This window comes from Equus quagga, chromosome 8 (genome assembly GCF_021613505.1).
Source record: "Equus quagga isolate Etosha38 chromosome 8, UCLA_HA_Equagga_1.0, whole genome shotgun sequence".
NCBI lineage: Eukaryota > Metazoa > Chordata > Mammalia > Perissodactyla > Equidae > Equus > Equus quagga.
Window position 1 is genome coordinate 14,596,149 of NC_060274.1, and position 24,575 is coordinate 14,620,723.

The 24,575-nt window shown below is 36.8% G+C and overlaps 1 protein-coding gene across 11 annotated transcripts in view; it reads left to right on the top strand.

The window, feature by feature from the left end:
- SYNE1 (spectrin repeat containing nuclear envelope protein 1) overlaps window positions 1-24,575 on the top strand; it is a 446,099-nt gene that overhangs the window by 122,720 nt on the left and 298,804 nt on the right. For all 11 annotated transcript variants that reach the window (XM_046669209.1, XM_046669206.1, XM_046669212.1 and 8 more), the window contains 8 exons: window positions 9,833-9,945; window positions 10,486-10,654; window positions 16,140-16,236; window positions 17,749-17,951; window positions 19,634-19,798; window positions 20,259-20,411; window positions 21,413-21,556; window positions 23,828-24,001. In XM_046669209.1, the coding sequence (XP_046525165.1) occupies window positions 9,833-9,945; window positions 10,486-10,654; window positions 16,140-16,236; window positions 17,749-17,951; window positions 19,634-19,798; window positions 20,259-20,411; window positions 21,413-21,556; window positions 23,828-24,001 (1,218 nt within the window). The remainder of the gene's footprint in view (window positions 1-9,832; window positions 9,946-10,485; window positions 10,655-16,139; window positions 16,237-17,748; window positions 17,952-19,633; window positions 19,799-20,258; window positions 20,412-21,412; window positions 21,557-23,827; window positions 24,002-24,575) is intronic.

The following is a 24,575-nucleotide window of genomic DNA, read 5'->3' on the forward strand; positions in this document are numbered from 1 at the left end:
AACGATGGTCCCAGGAGATTTACTTCCTGAGGTATTTTCCAATAGCTCTGTGATATTTTTTCATCTGCTGTTATCTTTGTTATTTCTGCTGCTATTTGTTGTTTTTCAAAAGATAAGCCTACACACAATATATGTTTACGTAATGGGAATAGTCGTTGGCCCCAGACCTCATCCTTGCCTTCATTCTCAAAGGAAGGCAGGCCAAGGGGCCAAGTTCTTATGTCCTAGTGCTATGGGACTGGAGGAGGCATGGTTTTAGGAAGTGGTGGTATTAGGGGTGAGATTAGTCATTTGTGACTTTTTAAAACTTACTGCACGGTCAGTTGTGCATAGTATAAGTTCTAATTTACTTCCTCTTTGTGTTTTGTGATAGTACAGACCTAATTAAAAATGCTGTTTCATTAACATCACAGTAAAGCAATCGTGTATTGTGCGATTGAATTTGTGTATCCCGTTTGCTGTGTCACGGTGGGGTTCATTGCATATGTGGGAAACAAACTGGCAAGCAGAGATGTCTACTTCTGACCACATATGCGCAGTTTATAGCTCATCTGCATTTTCTGCCAAATTATTGAGTTTTTAAAACTACTTCTGCAAGAAAACAGAGTGTTGTATATTCTAGACTAGATTATAAGGCAAATTCATGACAGATTTTGTTTCATGCCCCCCTGGGACCTTAGTTTTGGAACTAGAGATATAGAATTATAGAGGTTCCAGTTCATGTCATTTCAGCTCCTGGCCCTTTCAGCTCAACTGATACAACCCCAGACCAGCTCATCAAACGGCACCGATGCAACAAGACTTTGTGATCCTAGACAATCAATCAGAGTCCCTCCTCCATTTATTCTTGGCCCTTCCTCAGTTACGATCAGTAACTTTAGAACTTTTAGTTTTGCTGATTATGTGTTAGCCTCTCCCCTCCCTACCACCATCAACACACATAAAACACACACAGAACTCCCTAGAATCTGCCTCTCAGATGAGAGCGTGGCTTTGGAATCCGCTCCATCTGTGGAGACACACACACATAAAATCTGGGCCAGCTTGGCTATCCTTTTAGTTCAGTGAAGATGGGGGAAGTTGTAAGGGAGCCAGAGTTCAAGCTCATAAGAGATCAAGTCATAGGAATTTTTCTGGAGTTGAACTAGGTTAAGGCTTCTCAGAGGCACAGAAAAGACTGGGCCATATCCATTTTGAGATTCCCAATATATTAAAAATACAGAAAAATGCTAAAACAAAGGTACACAAATAACACCAGTTTAACAAATTAGCATCCAACACAAATACCATAAAATAATTTTTCTTCATGTAAAACATAACAGTTGAAACAATTTTAACTGGTATGAATATTTCATACAAAAGAAGTCGCCTTAAGTTTAAAATCAAATGTAGAATGTATATTGATTGTGGGTTAGATGTGTTAATTCAGCAAATATGAACAGAGGGCCTAGTATGTGCCAGTTTTTGGCACCAGGAAAACTGGTAAAGGTGCTTCCAAATCTAGAGAAAGCAATAGGATTAGGCCTTGACGACCTCTTAGTCATTTGTCACTTTTTTAAGCTTTACTGCATTGCACGGTCAGTTGGGCAATTGTGTTTGAGAAACAGCATGTGATTATCAAGGCCCAGAAGGGCCTTGATCCCTTGAGAGAGAGACCCTGTGCCAACCGCCAGGTGTGTAGACAGAAGCATCTCTACCAAAGTGTAGGAAACAACCACAAACACCAGAAATGGAGTGGAGCAGGGAGAGGACACGAGTGGGAGAAGATGGTTATCTGAGACTGAAAAGCAGAACGGACTAGACTAGAGAGAAAGTTGAAGAATATAATAAAGAGACAATAGCAAGGAGGGAGAGGCAGGTGGGGGCTAAGACCAGATCCAAGGCAAATCTCCGGAGTGACCTTTTTACCAAGGTGAGAACTTGTACTAGGCCTGGGCACAGGTACTTAAAGTAGTGGGGCCATAAAAGAATGTAACTCGATGATCAGATTACTTCTCATTCATTCAAAATGTATTGATTAAGTGCCTATAATAAGCTAAGCCAGCCCTGGTGGTCTAGTGATTAAGATTCAATGCTCTCAGCGCTGTAGCCCGGGCTTCATTTCCCAGTAAGGAAACCACACAGGCCGACTGTTGTTGTTATACTGTGGCAGCTGTGTCTTGCTGTGATGCTGAAAGCTATGCCACCAGGATTACACACACAAGCAGTGTCACCCATGGTAGACAGGTTTCGGCAGAGCTTCCAGACTAAGACAGACTAGGAAAAGGGACCTGGACACCCACTTCCAAAAAAATTGTTCTTGAAAACTCTGTGAATAGCAGCGAAGTATTGTCTGATAGAACTCCGGAAGGTGAGAGGATGGGGCAAAAAGACCGAGCAGGGCTCTGCTCTGCTATCTACAGAGTCACTAGGAGACAGAATTGATGCCAGGAAACTAATAACAAATAATAAGCTAAGCTTTTATGACGTGAGAAATTTGAATCATGGTTAAGAGAACTAAAATTTTAGGTTTCCTCAATAGCAAAAAAATCAGCCCATCAATTTCGTATCATTACCCTGCTCTGGTATATTGAGCTCACTTGGAAATGAAATAAATTGAAAAAGCACAATATAGGACTCATCAATGCATAAGCAAGAATGTTTGAGAATATTATCGCCCCATCCCAGTCTAAAAGTAATTATGTCTCTTGCCATGGAAACTTATACATGCTATCAAGATCTGGTAGTCTTGGTTTTCTGCATTCTTCACATCTTTTTTTTTTAATATACCATATGATAGTCATGCGTTACTTAATACATAATCAGTATTTGAAAATTGGATTCACATAATTTTCTTTTTGAGGAGGAGGATTGGCCTTGAGCTAACATCTGTTGCCAATCTTCCTCTTTTTGCTCGAGGAAGATTGTTGCTGAGCTAATATCTGTGCCAGTCTTCCTCTACTTTATGTGGGATGCCACCAAAATGTGGCTTGACGAGTGGTGCTAGGTCCACACCTGGGATCCAAAACTGCAAACCCTGGGCTGCTGAAGCGGAGAGCACAAAGTTAATGACTGTGCCACCGGGCCGGCCCCAGATTCAGATAATTTTTAAAATACGTTTTTCCAGAAGTTCACTTTATGAATGGTTCTGCCAAAGTTTTTTATTTTTTTAGTTACTTTGCATGTTGTAGGGATGAAGATATTTCTTCTGAAAAGCACATTCCACCTCTATTACCTTTTCTATTTTCCAGATACCCTCATACTCAGTTATCTAGAAAGATATCAACAATGGCCATGGCTAATTATAATGGAGTAGTTAGCCATGTTTTAGTGTTAAGTGCTTAATTTTGCTAAGCCCTTGACATGCAGGCTATGAGATAAGTATTATTATCCTCATTTTTCAGATGAGTTAACTTTAGGCAGAGAGAGGTCAAGTGCCTCGCCCAAGGTCACATAGCTGATAATCCAGGTTGTTTTAAGCACTAAGCTTAAAATGTGCCCACAAAGATGTTGCATATAATACACATAGAATGATTAAACTCACTGGTTTTTATTAGTACTATTGCTTTGGCAAAGTAAGGCTTTCAGTTTTAAGGAATCATGAGAATAGCCATCCGACTCTTCCACCATCCTGGCTCTTCCATCCTTACTGTGGTTACGAACCCTACCTAGATCACTTCCCTCCTTTCTTGAGGATTTTATTTCCTGGATGACAATGCATACCACAATTCTTAATAACTTCAGTAACCCATAGATGGTCCTTCCAATATCCTGGCCTCTCAGTTTCTTGACCTTTTTTGTCCCAGTGATCCTGTCCTACACTCTACCCCAGTCTCTCACTGCATAGACATAGTCTAGAACTTGCCATCCCCAGTAACTGAAACCCCCACGTGATCTCTTTCTCAAGCATCTCACTGTCCAACCAAGCTTGTCCCAATTCCATGTCTTCATCCCCTCTGTGCCCTATAATTCATTGATCCTACTGATTGCCTTTTTCCTGTCTCACATCATCTTCACGTCATCACTTTCCTTTATACTCTGTTTAAATTCAATGCTCAGTCATTAAAAGTCACCCCTTGTATTCATTTTAATCGCCTTGCCCAGGTCTCACTTTGTCCTACTCTCCTGGTTAAAATACAGCCCTGGGTATAGCCAACTTTCTGCCTAGTTCCTGCCCACGCACATGCAGCTGACTGTGGCTGGAGAAAAACACACCCCCAGACACGATGACTAACCCAAGTGGGTCCCTAATGCTCCCTGGCACTCTGAAGGCATTTTCTGACTCCAATCCCTCTCCATTTCTGGGACAACTATTTCATACCTTGTCTCTTCAAACCTTCCACACTTCCTCCCCCATCCTTACTCTTAGCCGATGACACTGCTTCCTATTTCTCTGAGAAAATAGAAGCAATCAAAAAAGAATTTCCGAAAGCTCCCACGACAACATCAACCCACCTACATGCATCTGTGCCCGAATACTCCGTCTTCACTTCTGTTACTATGGATGAACCATCTGTGCTCCGAGCAACCCCTCCATGTGTGCACTAGATTGCATCCTCCCTGCTCTTCTCCAAGAAACAATTCCTGTAGTCCTTGCCATCTTTATTTTTTCTCTTTCTCTGTGGATTGTTCTCATCCACATAAAGTATGCTGGTATTTCTCTCATCTTAAAAATGTCTCTTTCTTAATCCTGCTTCCCCTTCTAGCTACTGTCCGTTTTTCCTCCTTCCTTTTACAGCGGGGCTCTTTGAAAGAGTTTTCTAAGCTCTCGTTTTGGTTTCAAATTCTCCAGCCAGCCCTGACGGCCTAGTGGTTAAAGTTTGGTGCTCTCACCGCTGCAGTGGCTCAGGTTTGGTTCCCGGGTGCAGAACCACACCACTCGTCTGTCAGTTGCCATGCTGTGGGGGCAGCTCACACAGAAGAACAAGAAGGACTTACAACTAGAATATACAACCATGTACTGGGGCTTTGGGGAGGGCAAAATAAAAAAGAGAGAGAGAGAAGAAGATTGGCAACAGATGTTATCTCAGGGTGAATCTCTCCCAGCACACACAAAAAAATCTCTCCTCCCATTTCTTCTAGAACCCATTCCAGTGAGGTTTTCTCTTGCCGTGCTATCCATGTCAGATTCACCAGGGTGCTCCTTGTTCCTCCCTCAATGGCCATTTCTCAGTCCTCATCCTACCTCGCCTATTGGAGGCATTTTACATAGTTATTCCTTCATCCTTGAAATACTTTCTTCACTTGGTTTCCTATTTTTTTCTACTCCTCTGGCTATGATTTTCTAGACCTTCTTAGTCTTTCTATAAATATTTATTGAGCACTTTCTATATGCAAAGTGATGTTCTAGGCATTTGTCAAACACCCATAAGCAAGACAGACAAAATTCCCTACACTTACATAACTTGCTTTCTAGTGGGAGGAGGCAGATAAGAAATAATAAACGTAATAAATAAATAAATTTTATATTAGGTTAAAAGTTAAAAGAACAGGAAGTATTAGATGGTCTTGCAATTTTAAGTAAGGAAGTCAGTGACACCTTGATGAAAAGATGACGTTGAACAGGCAAGCACATTCCCACCTCCAGGCCTTTGTTCTTGTCGTCCTTCTGGAATATTCTCTCCACTCGGCCTGAAACATTCTCCTACTGATATTCCCCTTAAATTCTCCCTCATCTCCTTTGGGCCTTTACAGAAAGGGCACCTCTTAGTTAACCTTTTCTTGGCCACTCCTTTGAAATTAGAACTCTCTTACCCCTTTCCTTGTTCAATGTTTCTCTGTAGCATTTATCTTTGCCTCAATTGCTGTTTTAATTATTTATCTTATTTATTGTTGATTTCCTGCAGGGCAAGGATTATTGTTTGTTTTTTCGCTTTTGTATTCTGAGCCCCTAAAATGGTTTCAGAAATATTCAGGCTTTCAATATTGCTAATTGGTACATTCTAGGAATTTGTCCATTTGACTAAGTTTTCAAAAGTCTTGACGTAAAATTGTTCCAAATATTCTCTTATACATTTTAGTAATCTTTTATTTGCCTGTAGTTAAGCCCCTATTTTTTCCCAATATTGTTTCTTTGCACATTCTCATTTTCCTTAATTGCACTTTTGATTTTCTCTGTCATATCCTAACTATTTTTTCCCATTGATTTTCTTGCCAGAGGACTGACAGTGTCACTCTTAACAGTATCATTCTAATGGTTATGTGAAAATAGACTGGGTTAGGGATCGCGGTAGGAACCAGGGAACCATTTCAATAATCCAAGTAAAATGCCTTGAACCAGGGTGGTAGTTGTAGAGATGGTGAGAAATGGTCAGATTCTGAATATATTTTGAATGCAGGGCAAAGAGAATTTTCAGCATTAGATATTGACTGTGAAGGAGGGGGAGTCATACATGACTCTATGATTTTTGGACCGAGCAACTGGAAAAATGGAGTTTCCCTCAATTAGGATGGAGAGACAATGAAGTAGATTTAAGAGGAAAGATCAGGAGGTCAGTTTGGGGCATAGTAAGTATAAGACCTTTTCGCACCCAAGTGAACATGTGGAGTAGATGGTAGGAGATAAGAGACAGGAGCTCAGGAGCGAGGTATAGCATGGAGACTCATAGTAAGAATCATTGGCATAATGAGGGATGTTTAAAGCTTTGAGAGCAGAGAAATGAAATAAGGAAGTGTTTGAGAAGAGAAAAGGATCAAGAACTGAGTCCCGAGGGAATCCAATATTGAGAGATCAAAATGTAAGGTGAACCAGCCGAAAAGCATAAGAAAGAGCAGCCTTGAGACAGGAGGGACTCCAGCAACCATGTAGTCTTAGCAGCCAAGGGAACCATGTGCAAGGAGAGAATATTTTCGTTAAAATGGCCACAGCAATCCTTTTACAGTGCAGATCAGTTCATTTCACCCCTCTGCCCCAAACTGCCCCCGGCTTCCATCTACTCAAAATAAACACAGAGAATTCTTCCAAAGGCCCATGAGGCCCACAGATCTGCCTCCCCCTCCCTCCTCTTTCCTCCCTTCCCTCCAACCTGCTATTGTGATTGTTCCCTTCGTTCCATTTCAGTCACTGAGAGAGGCATATTGACAACTCCCAAAGCCAGGTGGATTTGTCAGTTTCTCCCTGTAGTTCTGTCAGTTTTTGCTTTATATATTTTGAGGCTTACTAAGTACATTCAAGTTCAGAATTAATATATCTTTTAGTAAATTGAAAGTTTCATCATTAAGCAGTTAATAACTTGTAATAATTTCTGTTCTTAAATTGATTTTGTCTGATGTTAATAACACTTACACTGTCTTTCTTTGATAAGTATTTTCCTGGCATGTTGTTTTCCATTCTGTTGATTTCAACCTATCCATGTTCTTAAAGTTTCTCTCTTGTAAAAAGCAGACGGTTCTATTTTATTTGTCTGATCTGACCATCTCTGCCTCCTAACTAGTGAATGTATATTCCTTTCACATTTAGTTATAATTAGTGATAGACTTGAATTTGTTTCTGCCATCTGACTCTTTGCTTTCTATTCGTACTACTTTTCTTTTTTTTCTACTTTCTTGCTATTTCTAAGTGGATGGAGGGGTTTTTGTTTGTTTGTTCATTTGCTTGCTCGTTTTTCTCATTCCATGGTTGTCCTTCTACTGGTTTGAAAGTTATAAACTCCAGTTTATAGTGTGATTGCCCTTGAAATGATGCCACAGATACTTAACAAAGTTGAAAGCTAATCAGCATCTTGACCTCCTCTTAATCAGTTTAAGCAATTAAGAACACTTTAACCAGATCATTCTCTTTCTAACTTACAAGCTCTTGTTGTCAGGTATTAAATTACTTACATTTTCCTAATGCTATAAATTTGTTGTTTTTGCTGATTCTCACTCACGGTGGCCTGTTTCCCGTGCTTGGTAATCTTTGACTTCCTCCTTTTGTATTTGCATTTGCTACCAACCAGGCCCACATCAGCCCTCTTTGAGGGTTCTGGCTAAATGTAGGAGTCTCAGTTTTGGTGTTCTCACTTTATTCAAGTTCCAAGACACAGTTTCCTGCAGCTATGGGATAAATATTTGCCTGGGACAGTCAGCTTTTTAATTTTGTTTTTGCTTACAGATCTGTGATCCAGTTTTGGGTCATGTTTTACTGAGAATGGCAGACCTAAAATATTTCACTTACTTCCTATGAATTAAAATCAGGTGCTGTGTTCATCATTGGCTGTTTTATAGTGAGATGGCCTCTCAGGGGACCCAGTAACATCACTCAAGCTGTAGTGCTTTTATCATATGTTTGAAAATGTTTTCGCTTGTTTTAATATCTTGTCAAGATTTTTTCAATGAACTAGATGCCGAAAACTACAATAGGGAAATCTTCTCAGGAGGCAATTGGACATCTGGGTATTCCAATACAGTCACAACCCCCCACCCATACTTTAACATATAGTCATGCGCAACATATTAGAGCTGAGCATTGTGGTGGCTCCAAGTTTGCCCTGTAGTCAATCGGGTGGGGGGTCTCAGCCAAGATCATAAGCCATAGAAATGTGTCTAGATGTTAACAGAGGACGTAGACAGTGACTAAGATACTCAAAGTCAATAGCTGCTCTAAGACAGTCCTCTGTCCTCTGCATCTGCTCTTGGCAGCTCAGAGTGCACTGTCTCTGAGCAAGAGTGATTTTTGAATATCTGTCGTTACCTATTGACTCCAACCAGGTCAAAATGTGATAATAGCAAAACATATCAGGATAGAAATAGATTGGCTCTGGATTTTTTGACAATGTAGAAATTAAAGTCCCAAAAATTTGACTGATATGAACAAACACATACAGCTTTACCATTTCAATTTATATATGAAAGCCTTCATTTTTTCCCTTCCCTCAAGTGTCTTTCTTATGGTTTTGGCTGTTTTTTTTTTTTTTTTTGCTTCTTTCTCCAATTAATCCACTAAATCTTGGTGTGAGGGAAACAATGTCAATTTTAATGTATCATTCTGTTGGGCTAATGTGTCTTACTTTTTAGTAAGTGTCAAACTTGAGTATTTGTTCTGCTATTAAGAAACAAACTAAGCTCTAGAAAATATGGTATGAATCCCCTCTCTCCTCTCTCTTTCTTTGTTTTTATGTGAGAAATTCGCTAGGAATTTTGAAATACATGTAAGTCTTTATATAAATAAGTCTGTTGACCTAAAAAACTCAGAAAACAAGGGAGATTCAAATTAATCTAAATAAATTACTCAAATTTGGGGATTTCTTTACAATCTACAAAAAATATTTAAAAACATCCCATTTAATCTTCCCACTGTGATATATGGGACATTTCCTGTGCTTGGTTGAAATCTTCAAACCGTAAGGATATTTTCATAACATATTGTAATACAGTTGACTTACTTTAGATGGCAAGCAAATATCACTTTATGACAGCCTACATGCATTCAGAATAAAATAACAATAGAGAGTCTAATATTCTTTACCATTAAAGGGTTAAATTAGTTGTGCTTAGTTCTAAGCTTTTAAAAACCAACATATCCAAAATCAAGGAAGGAGAAAAATACTAACAAGTCATTGTTTATAGCAGTAACTACATTTTCCTTTGGACCATGTGCCTTTAAAATGTCTGAATGTATTGCTGTGCAAGTGTCGTGTGTGTTTAAAAGATGCCATAATTATTAGATACAGCTCTAGCACAGGGCCTTATAGACAAGAACCTGGGGGCTCCTGTACAAAGGAAAAACCAATATGGGCACCAAGCTGCATGTGGATGTGGCAGCAGGATCAAATTGTTGAATACATTGACTCATCGGTGCAAGCTAAAAATTATGCTTCTTAGCCTCCTGTGAACATGTTTCTACATTTTTTATTTTTTTAAAATTGTATCTTAGGATCTGCTTCAAAACACAGATGCCCACAAAAGAGCGTTCCATGAAATCTACCGGACCAGGTCTGTTAATGGGATCCCAGTGCCGCCTGATCAATTAGAGGACATGGCCGAGAGGTGAGAGAATGTCTGCTGTAAACGAAGTCTCTTTTTAAGATGCTCAGTGGATGCCTTTTCCATTTCTTTTCTTTTAAATGAATTGATTTTCTTTTTTTACAGAGATGCTTACATTTGGTGCATAAAAATTGGCTTCCCATAACATATACTAAGAATGCCAACATTCTAATATATTATTAATTGAAAAGAGTAAACCTGAATATATCCACAGCCTGGAAATCACAGAAATGGTTTCTTTAGAGGCTGTGTTTTTGTTCAGTGCCGTGAGGAACATTATGTAATATTGCAAAAACAGCTTATAAAAGAAACAGATGAGAAATGTGTTGGCAGAGGAAAGAACTAAAAGACTTCAATCAGTCTTGATTTGCCTTTAAATCCAGAGCTAGAAAAGGAATCAGATCTCCAAATAGTGATTGATCAGCCAGAGTTTAGAAGACCCTGTGGCTGCAGTATAGTTAACCCTGATGTGTAACAGGTTAAGTAAGCACCGTTCCGTTACTATTAGTTACATTCTGTAAATTCTCGGTGTTTTATTTCTAGGTTTCATTTTGTTTCCTCCACATCAGAGCTACACTTAATGAAAATGGAATTTCTAGAGTTAAAGTACCGTCTACTCTCACTGCTGGTTCTTGCAGAGTCAAAGCTGAAATCTTGGATCATCAAGTATGGGAGGAGAGAGTCAGTGGAGCTGCTTCTGCAAAACTACATCGTAAGTCTCTCTGCTACTTTGATAGAGAAATCAGAGGCCCCAGGGACTCATCATTTAACACCTTCCAGTTTATTTGGTACTGTTATTTTAATATTGAATTTAAACATGAAGGTACCAGTGTGTTAAATGTATTCGATATGTTTGTGAGCTTTCCACAACAATCTGAAATATACACTTATGTTCTTTGGAAATATAGAAGGGCTTTGTGGCATCAATTACATTGAATCATTGTACTGCCTTTTTTGCTTAAAAAAAAAAAAGTTTTTGCATTGTATACCCATGACTTTGATTGTGAGCTCACCATTGAAAATTAAAATACTTAAAGATTATCTTCGTGTCTCTAAAATCCAATCATGAGTAGTTTAGAACAATTCTCAATTGTCCACATGGGGACTATCTACTTTTTAAATTAGTTCCAGCATGTCTTTTTGTATGGTCATTCCTTGAGCTTTATTGTTTCTTGTGTATAGCCGGGAAAAATCAAAATTTTGTCTATGAATTTTTGTACCAAGTTACTTTTAAAGATTACCTCATATTTTGGGCTATCAGTATAGATAATTCTATGTCTCTATACAACAGTAGCCCTGCATTAATGAAAGCATTATGTTGTTCTGCAACTTGCAGTTTCCATTTACATGTAATTAGAGAATTATAATTATTAAAGGGAATTTATTTCTCTTAGCTAAACATGCCCCCCCCCCCATTTATTTGCCTGCAAAGTTAGTATTAGTATGGCATCTCAGTCCTTTACTGTTCCATTTATGTTTTATCACAAATTCTAAATGATGAATTAATAAATTTAAATATAAGCCCATTTCTAACCTGACTAGTCACAGTGGTTCTGTAAATGGTGTGATTGAATACTTACTGAAACCATATCTTTACTGAAGCATCCTAGAACCATAGTATATTTTACTACATTTTAATTTCACTTTCTACATGATGAATGAACAACATGCATTTGGAAAAAAAAAAGATTTAACAAGTTTAGAGTAAAATCTTTCTCTAGGTTTACTAAATTGTCTGAGAAACATTTGTCAAAAAATGTGAAATCTGTTATTATAGCTTCCCTTATTCATTTTTAATTATTTTGTAGGTTAATGAAAAATCAGTTTTTTTAATTCAAGCAATTACATGGGTCCTTTAAATATTAAATACAGAAATGCATTTATATTTTCGGGTTTAGTCATGTCAAATGATACACTCTGAGCTCAGTAGGTAATTATGCAGGATCCATCTTTGTTCTAGCTATTTAAGGACAGCCAATTAGAATGAAATGCCTAATGGGACTGTTCCCCAGGTTAATGTTCCAACACAGTGATGTTAGTAACTCTCTCTGAACTTCTCAAATAAAGGCTATGTAAGTAGAGAGTTGTTATTAATGATTAAAAAAATCAGTACTTTCTGCCTACTCCATAAAGAGAAGTTCACCAAGCTGCTAATTTTAAACTCCTTCCTAACTCTCAAAATTATTTGTAAAGCTGCTATTCTAAAAATATAGCAGATTTTAATGAACATTTTCTAATATTCTTGTCCTCTGGTGAAAAATACCTATTTATCACTCATGCTTCTTTTCCAAAAAAGGTTTTAAGGTATTTTTTACTTAATAATTTTATTGACTGTGGGATATCGAGTATTTTCCATGTGCCAAGTGTTTTCCATGTGTCATCTTCCATCCCGGCGATGACCATATGGGCTGGGCATTTTCACACAGTTTCATGAAGAAATGGAGCCTCTGAGCGCTCAAATCACATGCTCTAGGTGGCACAGTTGGTAAGAAGAGTCGGAATTTGAATCTACATCTTTCCGAACCAAAAGCCTATGTTCTTAAGTACTGAGCTTTACTATCTAACAAAATTGGCTGTGAGAAAAGTTTTTTTTTTCACTTAAAAGACCAAATCGTTAAAATTATCTCTTGTAGCTTAGTGAACGTAAGAATGCAGTTCACATAAATCTGAGTTCCATTTAATGTTTGTCCACATTTAACAATATTTTATACTTACATACAGTAGCCAAATAGTTGCTATTATTCGTGTTATAGACAGCATGGTATTGGGACAAGGTGGGGTGAGGTGAAGGGAGGTTATTGAAGTCTGGCTACCAGTCCCATAGAAATGGGTTGAATCTTGGGTCAACTACTCACTACCCATGTGACTTTATAAACAATTTCTAGAATGCTTAGTCTTTCCTGAGTTTTTAATAACAATAATAGAATAATAGGTATTTTTCTAAGGAAAAGAGACGGACACATATTCTTTCCCTTCTCTCTCACACCCTATAGAGCCTTTCTTATCCTTTTGGAGTTTGTGGGAAAATCACTATTTTTATTATTATTATTTTTAATATCATAGACTTTAATAGAAAAATCTCAAAAATAGCAAAACACAATTATACATTTTTTAAGTAATTTTATTGGGATTATTAATGGTTTATAACATGGTGTGATTTCCGGTGTACATTATTGTTTGTCATTTCCTGAATACACTTCCTTGTGCTCATCACCCCCAGTAGTCTAATTTTTATCCATCACCATACGTATGTTCCCCATTGTCCCTTTCACCCACCCCCCAGCCCCCTTTCCCTCTGGTAACCACTAATCTGTTGTCTTTATCCATGTATTTGTTATCTTCCACATATGAGAAAATCACTCTCTTTAGAACAGACTATTTCAAACAGCATGAAGACTTTCAAATAAAATCATAACTCACTTTCTTAAATGTAATCCTTGCCTTGGTTTCTAAAAAAGTTATTATAATGAGCCATATGCTGCTATATCATCTGATAACCAAAGTAATATTCAGGATATAAAGTTCCATAATTATCTTTTCCTCCGTCTGATTCTCAATTCCATCTTATTCATCTGCAAAAAAAGAAAAAATAATTTCTTTAAGAGTTAGAGAATGTGCATGCTACTTCCCTCTTATCTGAAGTGCTCAGGAATGCAGCTGCTAAGTACTTCAGGAATTCTTGGAAAATACTTCACAAATGCTTGTTGATTAATTTAGTCCACATGCTCTTGGTAAGAGTTTGCATGCTGTAATGTAAATCAGAAGACAATAGCTTTGGTTCTTGATGTCGGAACTCTTCTTGGCATGACCATGTTAGTTAACCGACGCTTTAATTTTACTGCGGAAGAAGTAGGTTAACATTTCATTCTTTCCCATGAAAGAAAAGAACAGCTCTTGGAAGTGTGGACTCTGTGAATGCAATATAAGTAATGTGAACATTTATTTTATTATCTGTAATTATTTTATTAATATCAGTAGGCAATCTGATGAAACCACTCCACAAACTTGATGTTTAAGATCTTAAATTATCTGGTTTAGCTTCCTTTGAGTGAAATTGATGAGCTTTTTATTTATTAATCTATATTTATCTTGTGAGAGTAGAAATTTAGTCTCTTCCACTAATCCTTTGAATTTAGTGGCATAAAGAAGTATCTTACTCTTCTTGAAGTGCCACCAACTTTAAAAGTCCCCTGACTAACCGGGCTTGTTTGTTGAACTTGCTATCCAAATATAAGCCTTATTTTCAAAGAAATAAACTAATCTTGTCATTATTATTTTACATATACATTTGTGTTTACTTTTGCATTCCTCTGAGAGACTGTCTAGATAATTCACAGTAGAAAGGAGATTTAGCACTTCTCCTGCTAAAGTGATTCTAACAGAGAATATAATTCATGTTTCTACATGGCTTTACTCTACACTCAGGAAAAAAAGGCCATAATAAATGAAACAATTGAAAGGTAAAATAACAAATAAGGTATCTTCTTTCAAAAATTAATTGCTTAATCTTCCTAACAGGAAAGCTCAAAAATACTTTAATAAATCCTTACAGCAGTTATAATATTCTTAAAACATCATTTTTCCCTGGGGACCAAAAATGAAACTGGAAATAAAGTTTCCTCTTTTGTACGTTTTTAATTTATCTGTAAATGACTCTAGCAAAAGCGTGTTTAAGTCTTTCTGTCCAGTACAGACACTAGTTCACATTTCTTTGATACTCAGAGCAATTGTTTTCCCCTTGGCATCTTGAAATTTGTGCCAAAACTACATGGAGACTATTCTTTAAACTTTGCCAAATATATGTCTCTCTTCAGTTTCCTACAGTGTCTTGCACATTAGGTGTAATTTTCCTTTTTTGGTCAAATCATGACTTGCTTGTTTGGTTAAATTCTTCAAAATTTACATAACAGTAAATTATTCTTTCCCCAATTGGGGAATAGTGAGAGGTTAAGGGAGTTGGACATGAAGCTAATTAATGAATTAACCAGTATACTATTGTCTTACTTTATTCTCAACCAAAAATAATACAGCCTATTAAGGTTATTGAATAAAATATTCATCATGGAACCCCTCATTCTTAGCAACTCACAGCTTTCCCTGTTCATTATATCCTTGAAGAATAGTTAATATTAAGTAAAATGTGTTATAAACTGATATGAAGTGTATTATATATGTAATTTTTCTAATGTTATCTTGAAATATGATAAACATTTATCAATGAAATCTAGGAATGTCTATGAAATTCCTGTATGAGTAGTTTTGCATCTGCACACAAGCATTTTGCATCTCCCTATTAAGCATTCAATCAGCATACTATACTTCAGCTGGTTGTTGAAGGCTAATTTTGCATTTTGTAATAGTGACATTTATCAAGTATTTTAGTGGGTTCAAATCATAGGAACTAATTATGCTATTAAAAGAGACTTTGGTGATATGTCGTTACCTATAATTGCACTAATTTTCTACTTTAGAGGAGTAGGAATACTCTTTGAAACGGGAGCAATTTCATATTTCCTAGAAATAACAAATAACACTTACCTAAGAATTTTTCGTGTGTTCTCAATTTTATAATATCCATTTGCTGGTAGTGATTCTACCACATATGTAAATTACATATGGATATAGATAGAGACAAGTCTTATCTGTCGTTTTTATACTAAGTAATAGAAATATGAAACCACAGGTAATATGGATGGAATATGTTATTTTACGTTTTTCTGCATAACCATTTTTGTACTTACTTTTTATTTCAAGGAAAGTATTTGTGCACTGTATTATTTATTTATAACCTGAAGTTCCTCAAAACCATCATTCACCAGAGTTAATGTTCAAAGAGCAACAGAATCCCACAGCTAGAACACAGTGGGACACTGCAAAATGTTCTTCCAAATTCAGTGCTTTCTAAATGCTAGCCCCAGGTTCTCTGGAGAAATTCTTTCTTCTAAAAAAAACCCTGGAGTGAAGAACTAGGATATTTTCTCAATCTAATGCTGAGTTAGAATTAAAATTATGGAATCAATTTATATTCTCAGAATAATCAGGTTATTTATAGCAGTTGGATTCATTTGATATTTTTAAGAAGAGAGAAGTCGGTAAATTTGGGTAACATATCCACATACCTATACTGTAGAAAATGGACCTCAGCATTTCAACATAAGCCAGTATTTGCTATCTTCTAACCATTGTCCCATTTCTAGTCTTTTATAGAAAATAGCAAGTTCTTTGAGCAATATGAAGTGACATACCAGATCTTGAAGCAGACAGCTGAGATGTACGTCAAAGCTGATGGTTCAGGTAAAACACAGCACAGAATTTGTTGCAGTATTGAATGCAGTAGAACTTAGAACCTACAGGTTTTGCGTGATTACATCATTTTTTTTCTCCCTGCACATTCTTTAACCATGTCATTGGCCTGGAGAGCATGTATTGGTTTCAGTCCCCTTGACTTTGTGCAATGCCTAACCTGTATAATCATACTCTATGACTGTCTGTGTGTGTGTATGGCTGTGTGTGTGGTCTTCTAAGAGAGCAAAATAAGCATTTTCTAAATCGCAACTTTCTAACTTATTTTCAATTCTGAGGATTAAAGGCAAAAAAGTGGACTAACGAATATATATAATAAAGTAAATGAAAACTTCACTTATTGTAGAGACAAGTTGTCAAATATGTTTGTTTTGATTTGTAAATATATCTGTCATGTTTGCTGAAAATGAACTATAGGATTTTTTTGAGCCTTTTTTTTAATTAAGGTTATGAAAGTTAACATCCTTATGAAATTACAGTTGTACATCATTATTAGTCATGTTGTAGGTACACCACTTCACCCCTAGTGCCCTCCCCCCACCCCCCTTTCCCCTGGCAACCACCGATCAGTTCTCTTTGTCCATATGTTAACTACCACCTACGAGTGGAGTCCTACAGAGTTTGTCTTTCTCTGTCTGGCTTATTTCACTCAACATAATACCCTCAAGGTCTATCCATGTTGTTGTGAATGGGATGACTTTGTCCTTTTTTATGGCTGAGTAGTATTCCATTGTATATATATACCACATCTTCTTTATCCAATCATCAGTTGCTGGGCACTTAGGTTGGTTCCATGACTTGGCTATTGTGAATAATGCTGCGATGAACATAAGGGTGCATGGAACTTTTGGAATTGCTGATTTCAGGTTCTTAGGATAGATACCCAGTAGTGGGATGGCTGGGTCATAAGGTATTTCTATTCTTAACTTTTTGAGGAATCTCCATACTGTTTTCCGTAGTGGCTGCACCAGTTTGCATTCCCACCAACAGTGTATGAGGGTTCCCTTTTCTCCACAGCCTCTCCAACATTTGTCACTCTTGGTTTTGGATATTTTTGCCATTCTAACAGGTGTAAGGTGATATCTTAGTGTAGTTTTGATTTGCATTTCCCTGATGACTAGTGATGATGAGCATCTTTTCATGTGTCTATTGGCCATCCGTATATCTTCTTTGGAGAAATGTCTTGAACTATAGGATTTTTGATGGATACTATGTATGTCTCCGTCAATTTGAATTCATATAAAATGTGAACAAATACATGTCATTTGTTGCATCCCATTTATCAGGAATTTTAAATATATCATCATCTTTAATCTTTATAAATACCTGTGAATAAAATATAACATATTCCCAGAAGTAGCTGAGTGAAATTCTAACATTGCATCTGTTAAATTTATAATCTAAAGAAGAATTATAAATGCACACCAGTGTACAGACCATAGAAAAAGGGGTGAGGCATTTAAAATATAAAATAAGGATTAGAATTTGTTGTATCTGCTTCAGTGGAAGAAGCCGAGAATGTGATGAAATTCATGAACGAAACCACTGCCCAGTGGAGGAACCTCTCAGTAGAAGTTAGGAGCGTGCGCAGCATGCTGGAAGAAGTCATCGCTAACTGGGATCGATATGGCAATACTGTGGCTAGTCTTCAGGCCTGGCTGGAGGATGCTGAAAAAATGCTAAATCAATCAGAACATGCAAAAAAGGTAAGATTGCTTCTTACAAAAGGAAATGAGCACGTGCGAATTTAGAAATGAGACTTTACAGCATAGATCTCTAGGGAGTGTTATGTATTTGCAAATGTGACTCAAGAATCCTGACATTGCCCGAAAAGTTGCACTTCAGTTTAGTAAATTATTTTAGACTAGAAAATACACTGCTTTATGCACCTTCTGTTAGAACAGTTCCCTACCTGATCAGTTTGGTGTTCCACACTTGCATTCAGAAAAGCAGTAACTGGTGGAGGGGTGGCCAAACCCAATGGGCAGCAGAGGGCGCAATGCTGACAATAAGATCTGTACTTGAAGGGGCATGTCTAGGACTCCAGCCTCCGTGGATGTCCTAATTTAAGAGAGGAGGAAACAATTTAGGCTAAGGTTGTACTGAGTCTGCGTGGTGGCATACACCAGTTGAACAGCTGGGTCATCACCTTTTTTTTCCTCTTTGGATATTCTTTTTGAAATTTTATCAACCCTAAGTCAAGGGTCTTATTCTGGACAGGAGTGATGTCTTTCCCCCAGTTATTGGTATGTATTTCTGTGTTTTACTTTAATGTCACTTACATTAAAATATCACATGAAATGGACTTATTTCTATGTGTACACTTCTTTATAGGAGGCTGGCATTTTACCGGAAAATCAATTTATATGTAAAAGATATTAAAATGCCAGGCTCTCATTGAAGTATAGTACCTACATTAGAATTTCTGCTTACCATCCAAGGTTGGTTCATCTATTATTGTGTTCTACAAGTAGATGTATAATTTTAAGAATGTTCTTCCATTCTATATTTTATATAGATTAAATATTCTTGTGTAGCTGAGGATGACAATAACCATACACCCATACAGATTTTGGCTTTTCCAATTAGACTGGCAGTGCCCTAGCAGATGTCATATGTGTTAATTTCATCCAAGGGAATATAACCACCAGAAACAGAAGTGTTCTCATCTATTTATGTAGGAAGTCCTCCCACACATGGCTTATGAAAGGGATTTTGAATTATCTTTGGTATCCTTGGTTTTTACTGTGGCATATGTGTGTGTGTGTGCACATGCATGCATGCATTTAACTTGAAATCAGGTAGAAACTGCTTCGTTGCCAACTGTGTAACCTTAAACAAATGAGGAGAGATGTTGTTATAGTAAGTGTTCTTGGCCCAGCTGTCTAATTTTTAGAAGTTTTCCTTTGATGGTTTATCTCCATGATTGTTCATTATCTTGATGTACTATATTCAGATTTTAAAATCAAAAGTAACAGGTCAAATGGTTATTTACCATTTTTTAAGGAAGTTATATATTTCCCTAAAATGTCTTTTGTATGACTTTGGCAGTGGTATTTACTAGCCTGAAGACTATGTTCAGCTCCCTTACACTCACAGAAATTTAGTTTTTTCATCTATAAAATAGGAATAACAAAATGCTCATCACATTTTGTTCATTCTTCAGTAAAAGATATGGCACAGATGTTCTTATAAAGACACCCAGCCTTTGTCGTTCATATTTTTGAACCTCTTTATTAAAATTTTGCATTTTGAAAGAGGTTTAGGATTTACCTTAAGATTTGCACAAATTTTAGAACAAAGCTATTTGTCTTAGTCTGGTTACTTTCGTATCATTTATTAATTTTTGGTTTATGGTTTACAATGGTGTGCCTTCTTTGTCGTTTAGGATTTTTTTCGAAACTTGCCCCATTGGATTCAGCAGCACACTGCCATGAATGATGCCGGCAATTTTCTCATTGAAACATGTGATGAGATGGTTTCCCGTGATCTTAAACAACAGTTGCTGTTGCTAAATGGGCGATGGAGGGAGTTGTTTATGGAAGTTAAGCAAGTATGTCTTTCAAATCTATATAAGCCTATCACATGCATGCGTTATAATTGTTGCGATGAGAGGCCTGTTTACAGACTGTTTTATTGTAAAGCATGGGCTTATTAAGGCAGAACGCAGATGTATTTAGAACTGTTGTGTTCATGTTTGGTCCTTTATTCTTTCCCATTTATAAGGGAGGAACATTGCAGAAATGTATATTTCGGTTAAGGATCATATTGTCATACGGGGCCTACTTATACAGAACAATTCATGTTTCAAACCATAATTCTATGCTAGTCCCTTTCTTCCCTTCACAGTAATTGGACTTAATTCAAGTGTATCTAAAATAAGAATCAAGAATTAGAGTCTTTCTTACCATATAACAGCTCCAGAGGAGAGTAAGCAGAACTGGTGGAAGGTTACAGGCTTCCAGAGTTTTGGCTTAATGATTTCAACGTTGCTTCCTCTCTTTTCTTAACAGTATGCTCGAGCTGATGAGTTGGACAGAATGAAGAAAGAATACACAGACTGTGTTACTACCCTGTCTGATTTTGCAGCTGAAGCCCATAGGAAACTTTCCGAGCCCTTAGAAGTCTCTTTCATTAATGTCAAGTTATTAATTCAAGACTTGGAGGTGAGGGAGTTTCCTGGACCATCAAGTGAAAAACCTATTCTATTGTGAAAATAAGGATCAGTGAAGTTACTTAGATCATCACAAAGTTTTTTCTATGTCTCCTTGGCATCATTTTGGCATGTGTGCATATCCTGATTTGCTCCTCAAAATAAAAAGTATATATATTTGCATTTAAATAAATCTATTTGAATTTTTGAAAGTATGTTTTGACCATAGGACAACTTCAAAATGGTTTCTTAATTCAGTGGTTTTTTTCCTACAACCAAATTATAAAGCACTAGGAGAAAACAGGAGATGGGCTCTACGTAAATCCCTCCAACAGTAAAGTATTTACTAAAGGAATTGTGCTATTTACATATTTTGAATACCCTGCAGCTCTCAAAAATGAAGTAGTAGAAGAATATTTAATGACATGGAAAACTTTTCCAATATACTATTAAGTGAGAAAAGCAAAAGAAATAATCTTTCTTTTGTAAAAATAAAAAACAAGTGTAAACCCACAGGAAAAAACATTAATGATATAATGATAGGCTGTTGACTCTGGTTATTATTGTGTGAAAAGACTGTAAGTAATTTAGATTTTCTTTTTCCTATTAGCTCTAATTTATTAAGTTTCTACAGTGACAATGTGTCACTTTTTAAAGCAAAAGTAAGTTGTTTAATTTTTAAAGTTAGAGGAATTGCCCCAAATTGTTAACATGCATCTCCTGGATATAATGTTTATGTACTACATTAACATATATATTTTGAAAGTGTAAAGATTACTTCAGCTTATCTTTATGTTAACTTAAGGAATTGTAGTTACTTTTAAAGGAAAATAATATGATATTACCAAGATATATTAGTAATGAAGAAAAGCAATACCTGAAATCACCAAAAGTTTATTAAAAGTATAGAATTTTATAGACTGCATATTGATTTTTGTCCAGCCTTCTGTGGAATCCTGAAATTAAAAGGAAATGTACCGTGTGTTAATTTAGCTGTTCCAATGATTCATGCAGGATATTGAGCAGAGGGTGCCTGTGATGGATGCTCAGTACAAGATGATTACAAAGACAGCACACCTCATTACCAAAGAGAGCTCCCAAGAAGAAGCTAAGGAAATGTTTGCAACCATGTCTGGGCTTAAAGAACAGCTAAGCAAGGTGGGAAAGTACTATAATGCATAACACACTGTGTGGGACCAACTTGACTTACACATCCTCTGTCACCCGTGGGCAAATCATTTACTTGTTAACCATACTTTTGTTTCTTATTAGGACTCTTGATTTAGTAACTTTGTCACTTAGTGACTTTGTCATGAGTTTTAAAAATGAAACTCTGGAGCTGGTACCAAGTATAACCTCTGTTAATTTAGAAGTATTAGTAGCTGTATTTTAATAGAAAGATAGACTTCTTTGGGGGGGTTGGGAGGGGGACAGTTAAATGTGATGAAACAAAGGGATAGGCGGGAGAAGAAGAAGAGGAGGAAGAGATTATGTATTTAAACAAGAACGAATTCCTGAATGCCCTTTTTTGAGATTTATTTGACATACCTCCACTCTAAGATTATTTATGCTGTTTTCTGCTTGCATAGCCACAAAGAAGTGGAAATTCTGCCCTCTTCATCAAACAGAGCTCATCTTAGACTTAAGATACTTACATTTATGCCACTTCTGTGCAGAGAATTCAATGACTATCAAGCACCAGCCATAAACATTTTCTATTCTGTTGAAGAATTTTTCTTAAGAGCTTTGGAAGTTCCACTGGGATTTTTTTCTATCTAACGTTGGATTTTATGAAGGCAGTATTGCTTGCAAAGTCCACTTAGGTTGGGTAATTCATTTCTGGTAAAAGAAAGGAGTGATGTGATAAATGAATAGAAAAATTTTGTAAGGAAGAATTGGAAAACAGAGGAAAAGAAAATAGAAATAACTGTTAATTGGAAAGAAAAAGTAGAAAGAGAATACACTGTATGAGATCAGCAGTGGAGAATTCATGAAAAAGAGGAAGAAATGAGATCAATGAAAGTAGGAAGAATCATGCTCATGAAAAAAACAGAAAACTCCATTTGTCAAACTGGTGTATATTAGGTTAATTTTTACTTCTTTTTATTTTAACATTCAAGTTAAGATTGTTTATTATGATTGGGTACCATCTGAAGTCAACATTATCAATTTGATAACCTTCAAGAAGCTTTCAGAGCCATATCTTGGTCTTGCACATCTTGGCCTGGGCCAAGTTTAATGATTTAGGGCAACCTCTGAGAAAGGAAATTGCGCTTTTAGACGCATCTAAGTCATTATGCTTTTTTTTTTTTTTTTTTACTGTGGCTTCATATGTAGCATCTTGATAAGTTTTCTACTGTATCCAGGAAAGATTTATAAAGCACACTGATTTTTATGCATGTTAGCAGATTCTCTTCATTTTGTTCAGAGTAATTTTGGCAGAGCCTTGTTGCAGTAGAAGGACACTGCCTTTCTTTGGATGAGTTTATGCTTCAGACGGTGTATCCAAGAACATGAGAATATTTATAATCTAAGAAAAACAAGAATGGTCTACTAACAAGTCCTCAATTTCATTTCCTTGGTTTCCAAAAGAATTAATAATACTTTGAGAGCAACTCTAAGTAAAATGAGGGGAGACAGGAAATTCTTGGAGAATAGTGTGGTCCTGGATTTCGATATAAGGTGACAAGGCAGACGCTTTATGGTTCATGATCTCCAGGGCCTTTTGACTTCACCATAAATATAAAGATAATACAGTTGTATAAAGCAACAACATTTTTTAATAGACAAGTGGTAGATGAGGGCTGAGCCAATTCAGACTGTGGAGATGTCCCCTAGTGTGGGAACCTTCATGAATAAATTGGTATAGGACATGAGTGCTTAGGACGAGCAGGATGACGATAGGGGGAGAGTAGAGAAGCAGGGAGCTAGGGGGAGGCAGGAAGGCACAAGACCTGTCTAGGAAGAACGTGTCAACAAACTTGGAAGTATGTCTAGAGTTAAGGATTCAAGTAGTAGAGTTCTTGAAAATAGAGTTGGAGGGCACGGGTTAGTCTAGATAATGCAATTCTTGGCTGTCTTAGGTCAGATTTCAGGGCAAAAGTTAAGATGGGTTGCAGAGTTTTAAAGTGGAATTTGGTGCTCGCTCACAGCATCATTTAGATGGGAAAGCACCGTCCAGATGGACTATTCAGATGAACTTTTGTGAGAAAATTGTAGCATTTATTTGTCTCAGTGGTATAGTAGTGTCATCTTTTCACATCAAAATTTAACAATACTTGGGAAATATTGCTAAAGAAATGTCTTTGGAGATGTGTAAGCACCGAATGACCATGTCACTAAAGGAAATTGCCCTGAGAGCTATAACAGTGCCCTGAACTTTGGTACTGAATGGCCTTTAATGGAATTTTTGTCCTTCTATTTTTAAAGGTCAAAGAATGTTACTCCCCACTCCTTTATGAGTCTCAGCAGCTGTTGATACCGTTGGAAGAATTAGAAAAACAGATGACATTCTTTTATGAATCACTTGGGAAAATAAATGAAATTCTAACAGTTCTTGAGCATGAGGCACAATCAAGTGCTCTTTTTAAACAAAAACATCAGGTAAGGACAAGCCCCTTGCAGGAGACAGAGTTATCTTAAAGTGTGTGTGATAAGATTGAGGTGGTGCTCATAGTGATGGAAATTCAGTTAGGACAAGAAGCATTTTTCTGGAATATCACTGACAGCTCAAAACAAAATGCACATCCTGTCCAAAGATGAAAACCCTGGGGCTGGCCCAGTGCTGTAGTGGTTAAGTTTGCCTGCCCCGCTTCAATGGCCTGGGGTTCAAGGTTCAGATCCGCCGGGCAGACCTAGCACCACTCATTGGGCCATGCTGTGGTGGTATCCCACATAAAATAGGGGAAGATTGGCACAGATATTAGCTCAGGGCCAATCTTCAAAAAAAAAAGACGAAAACCCTGTCCACTATAGACAAAATAAAAACTTTAGTTAGATAGATAAATAGGTAGATACAGGTATATTTAGATATATTTAAAAATAAAAAGTTACATTCTGTTTCTATCCAAGGTCTATAAATCTGTCTTATGAGATCTTTTCTTTGCCTCGGTGACTGGATCTGTTTATACAACCATAAAATTCTGGAAATGTGTGGGGAGTGATAATCATTTTTCTT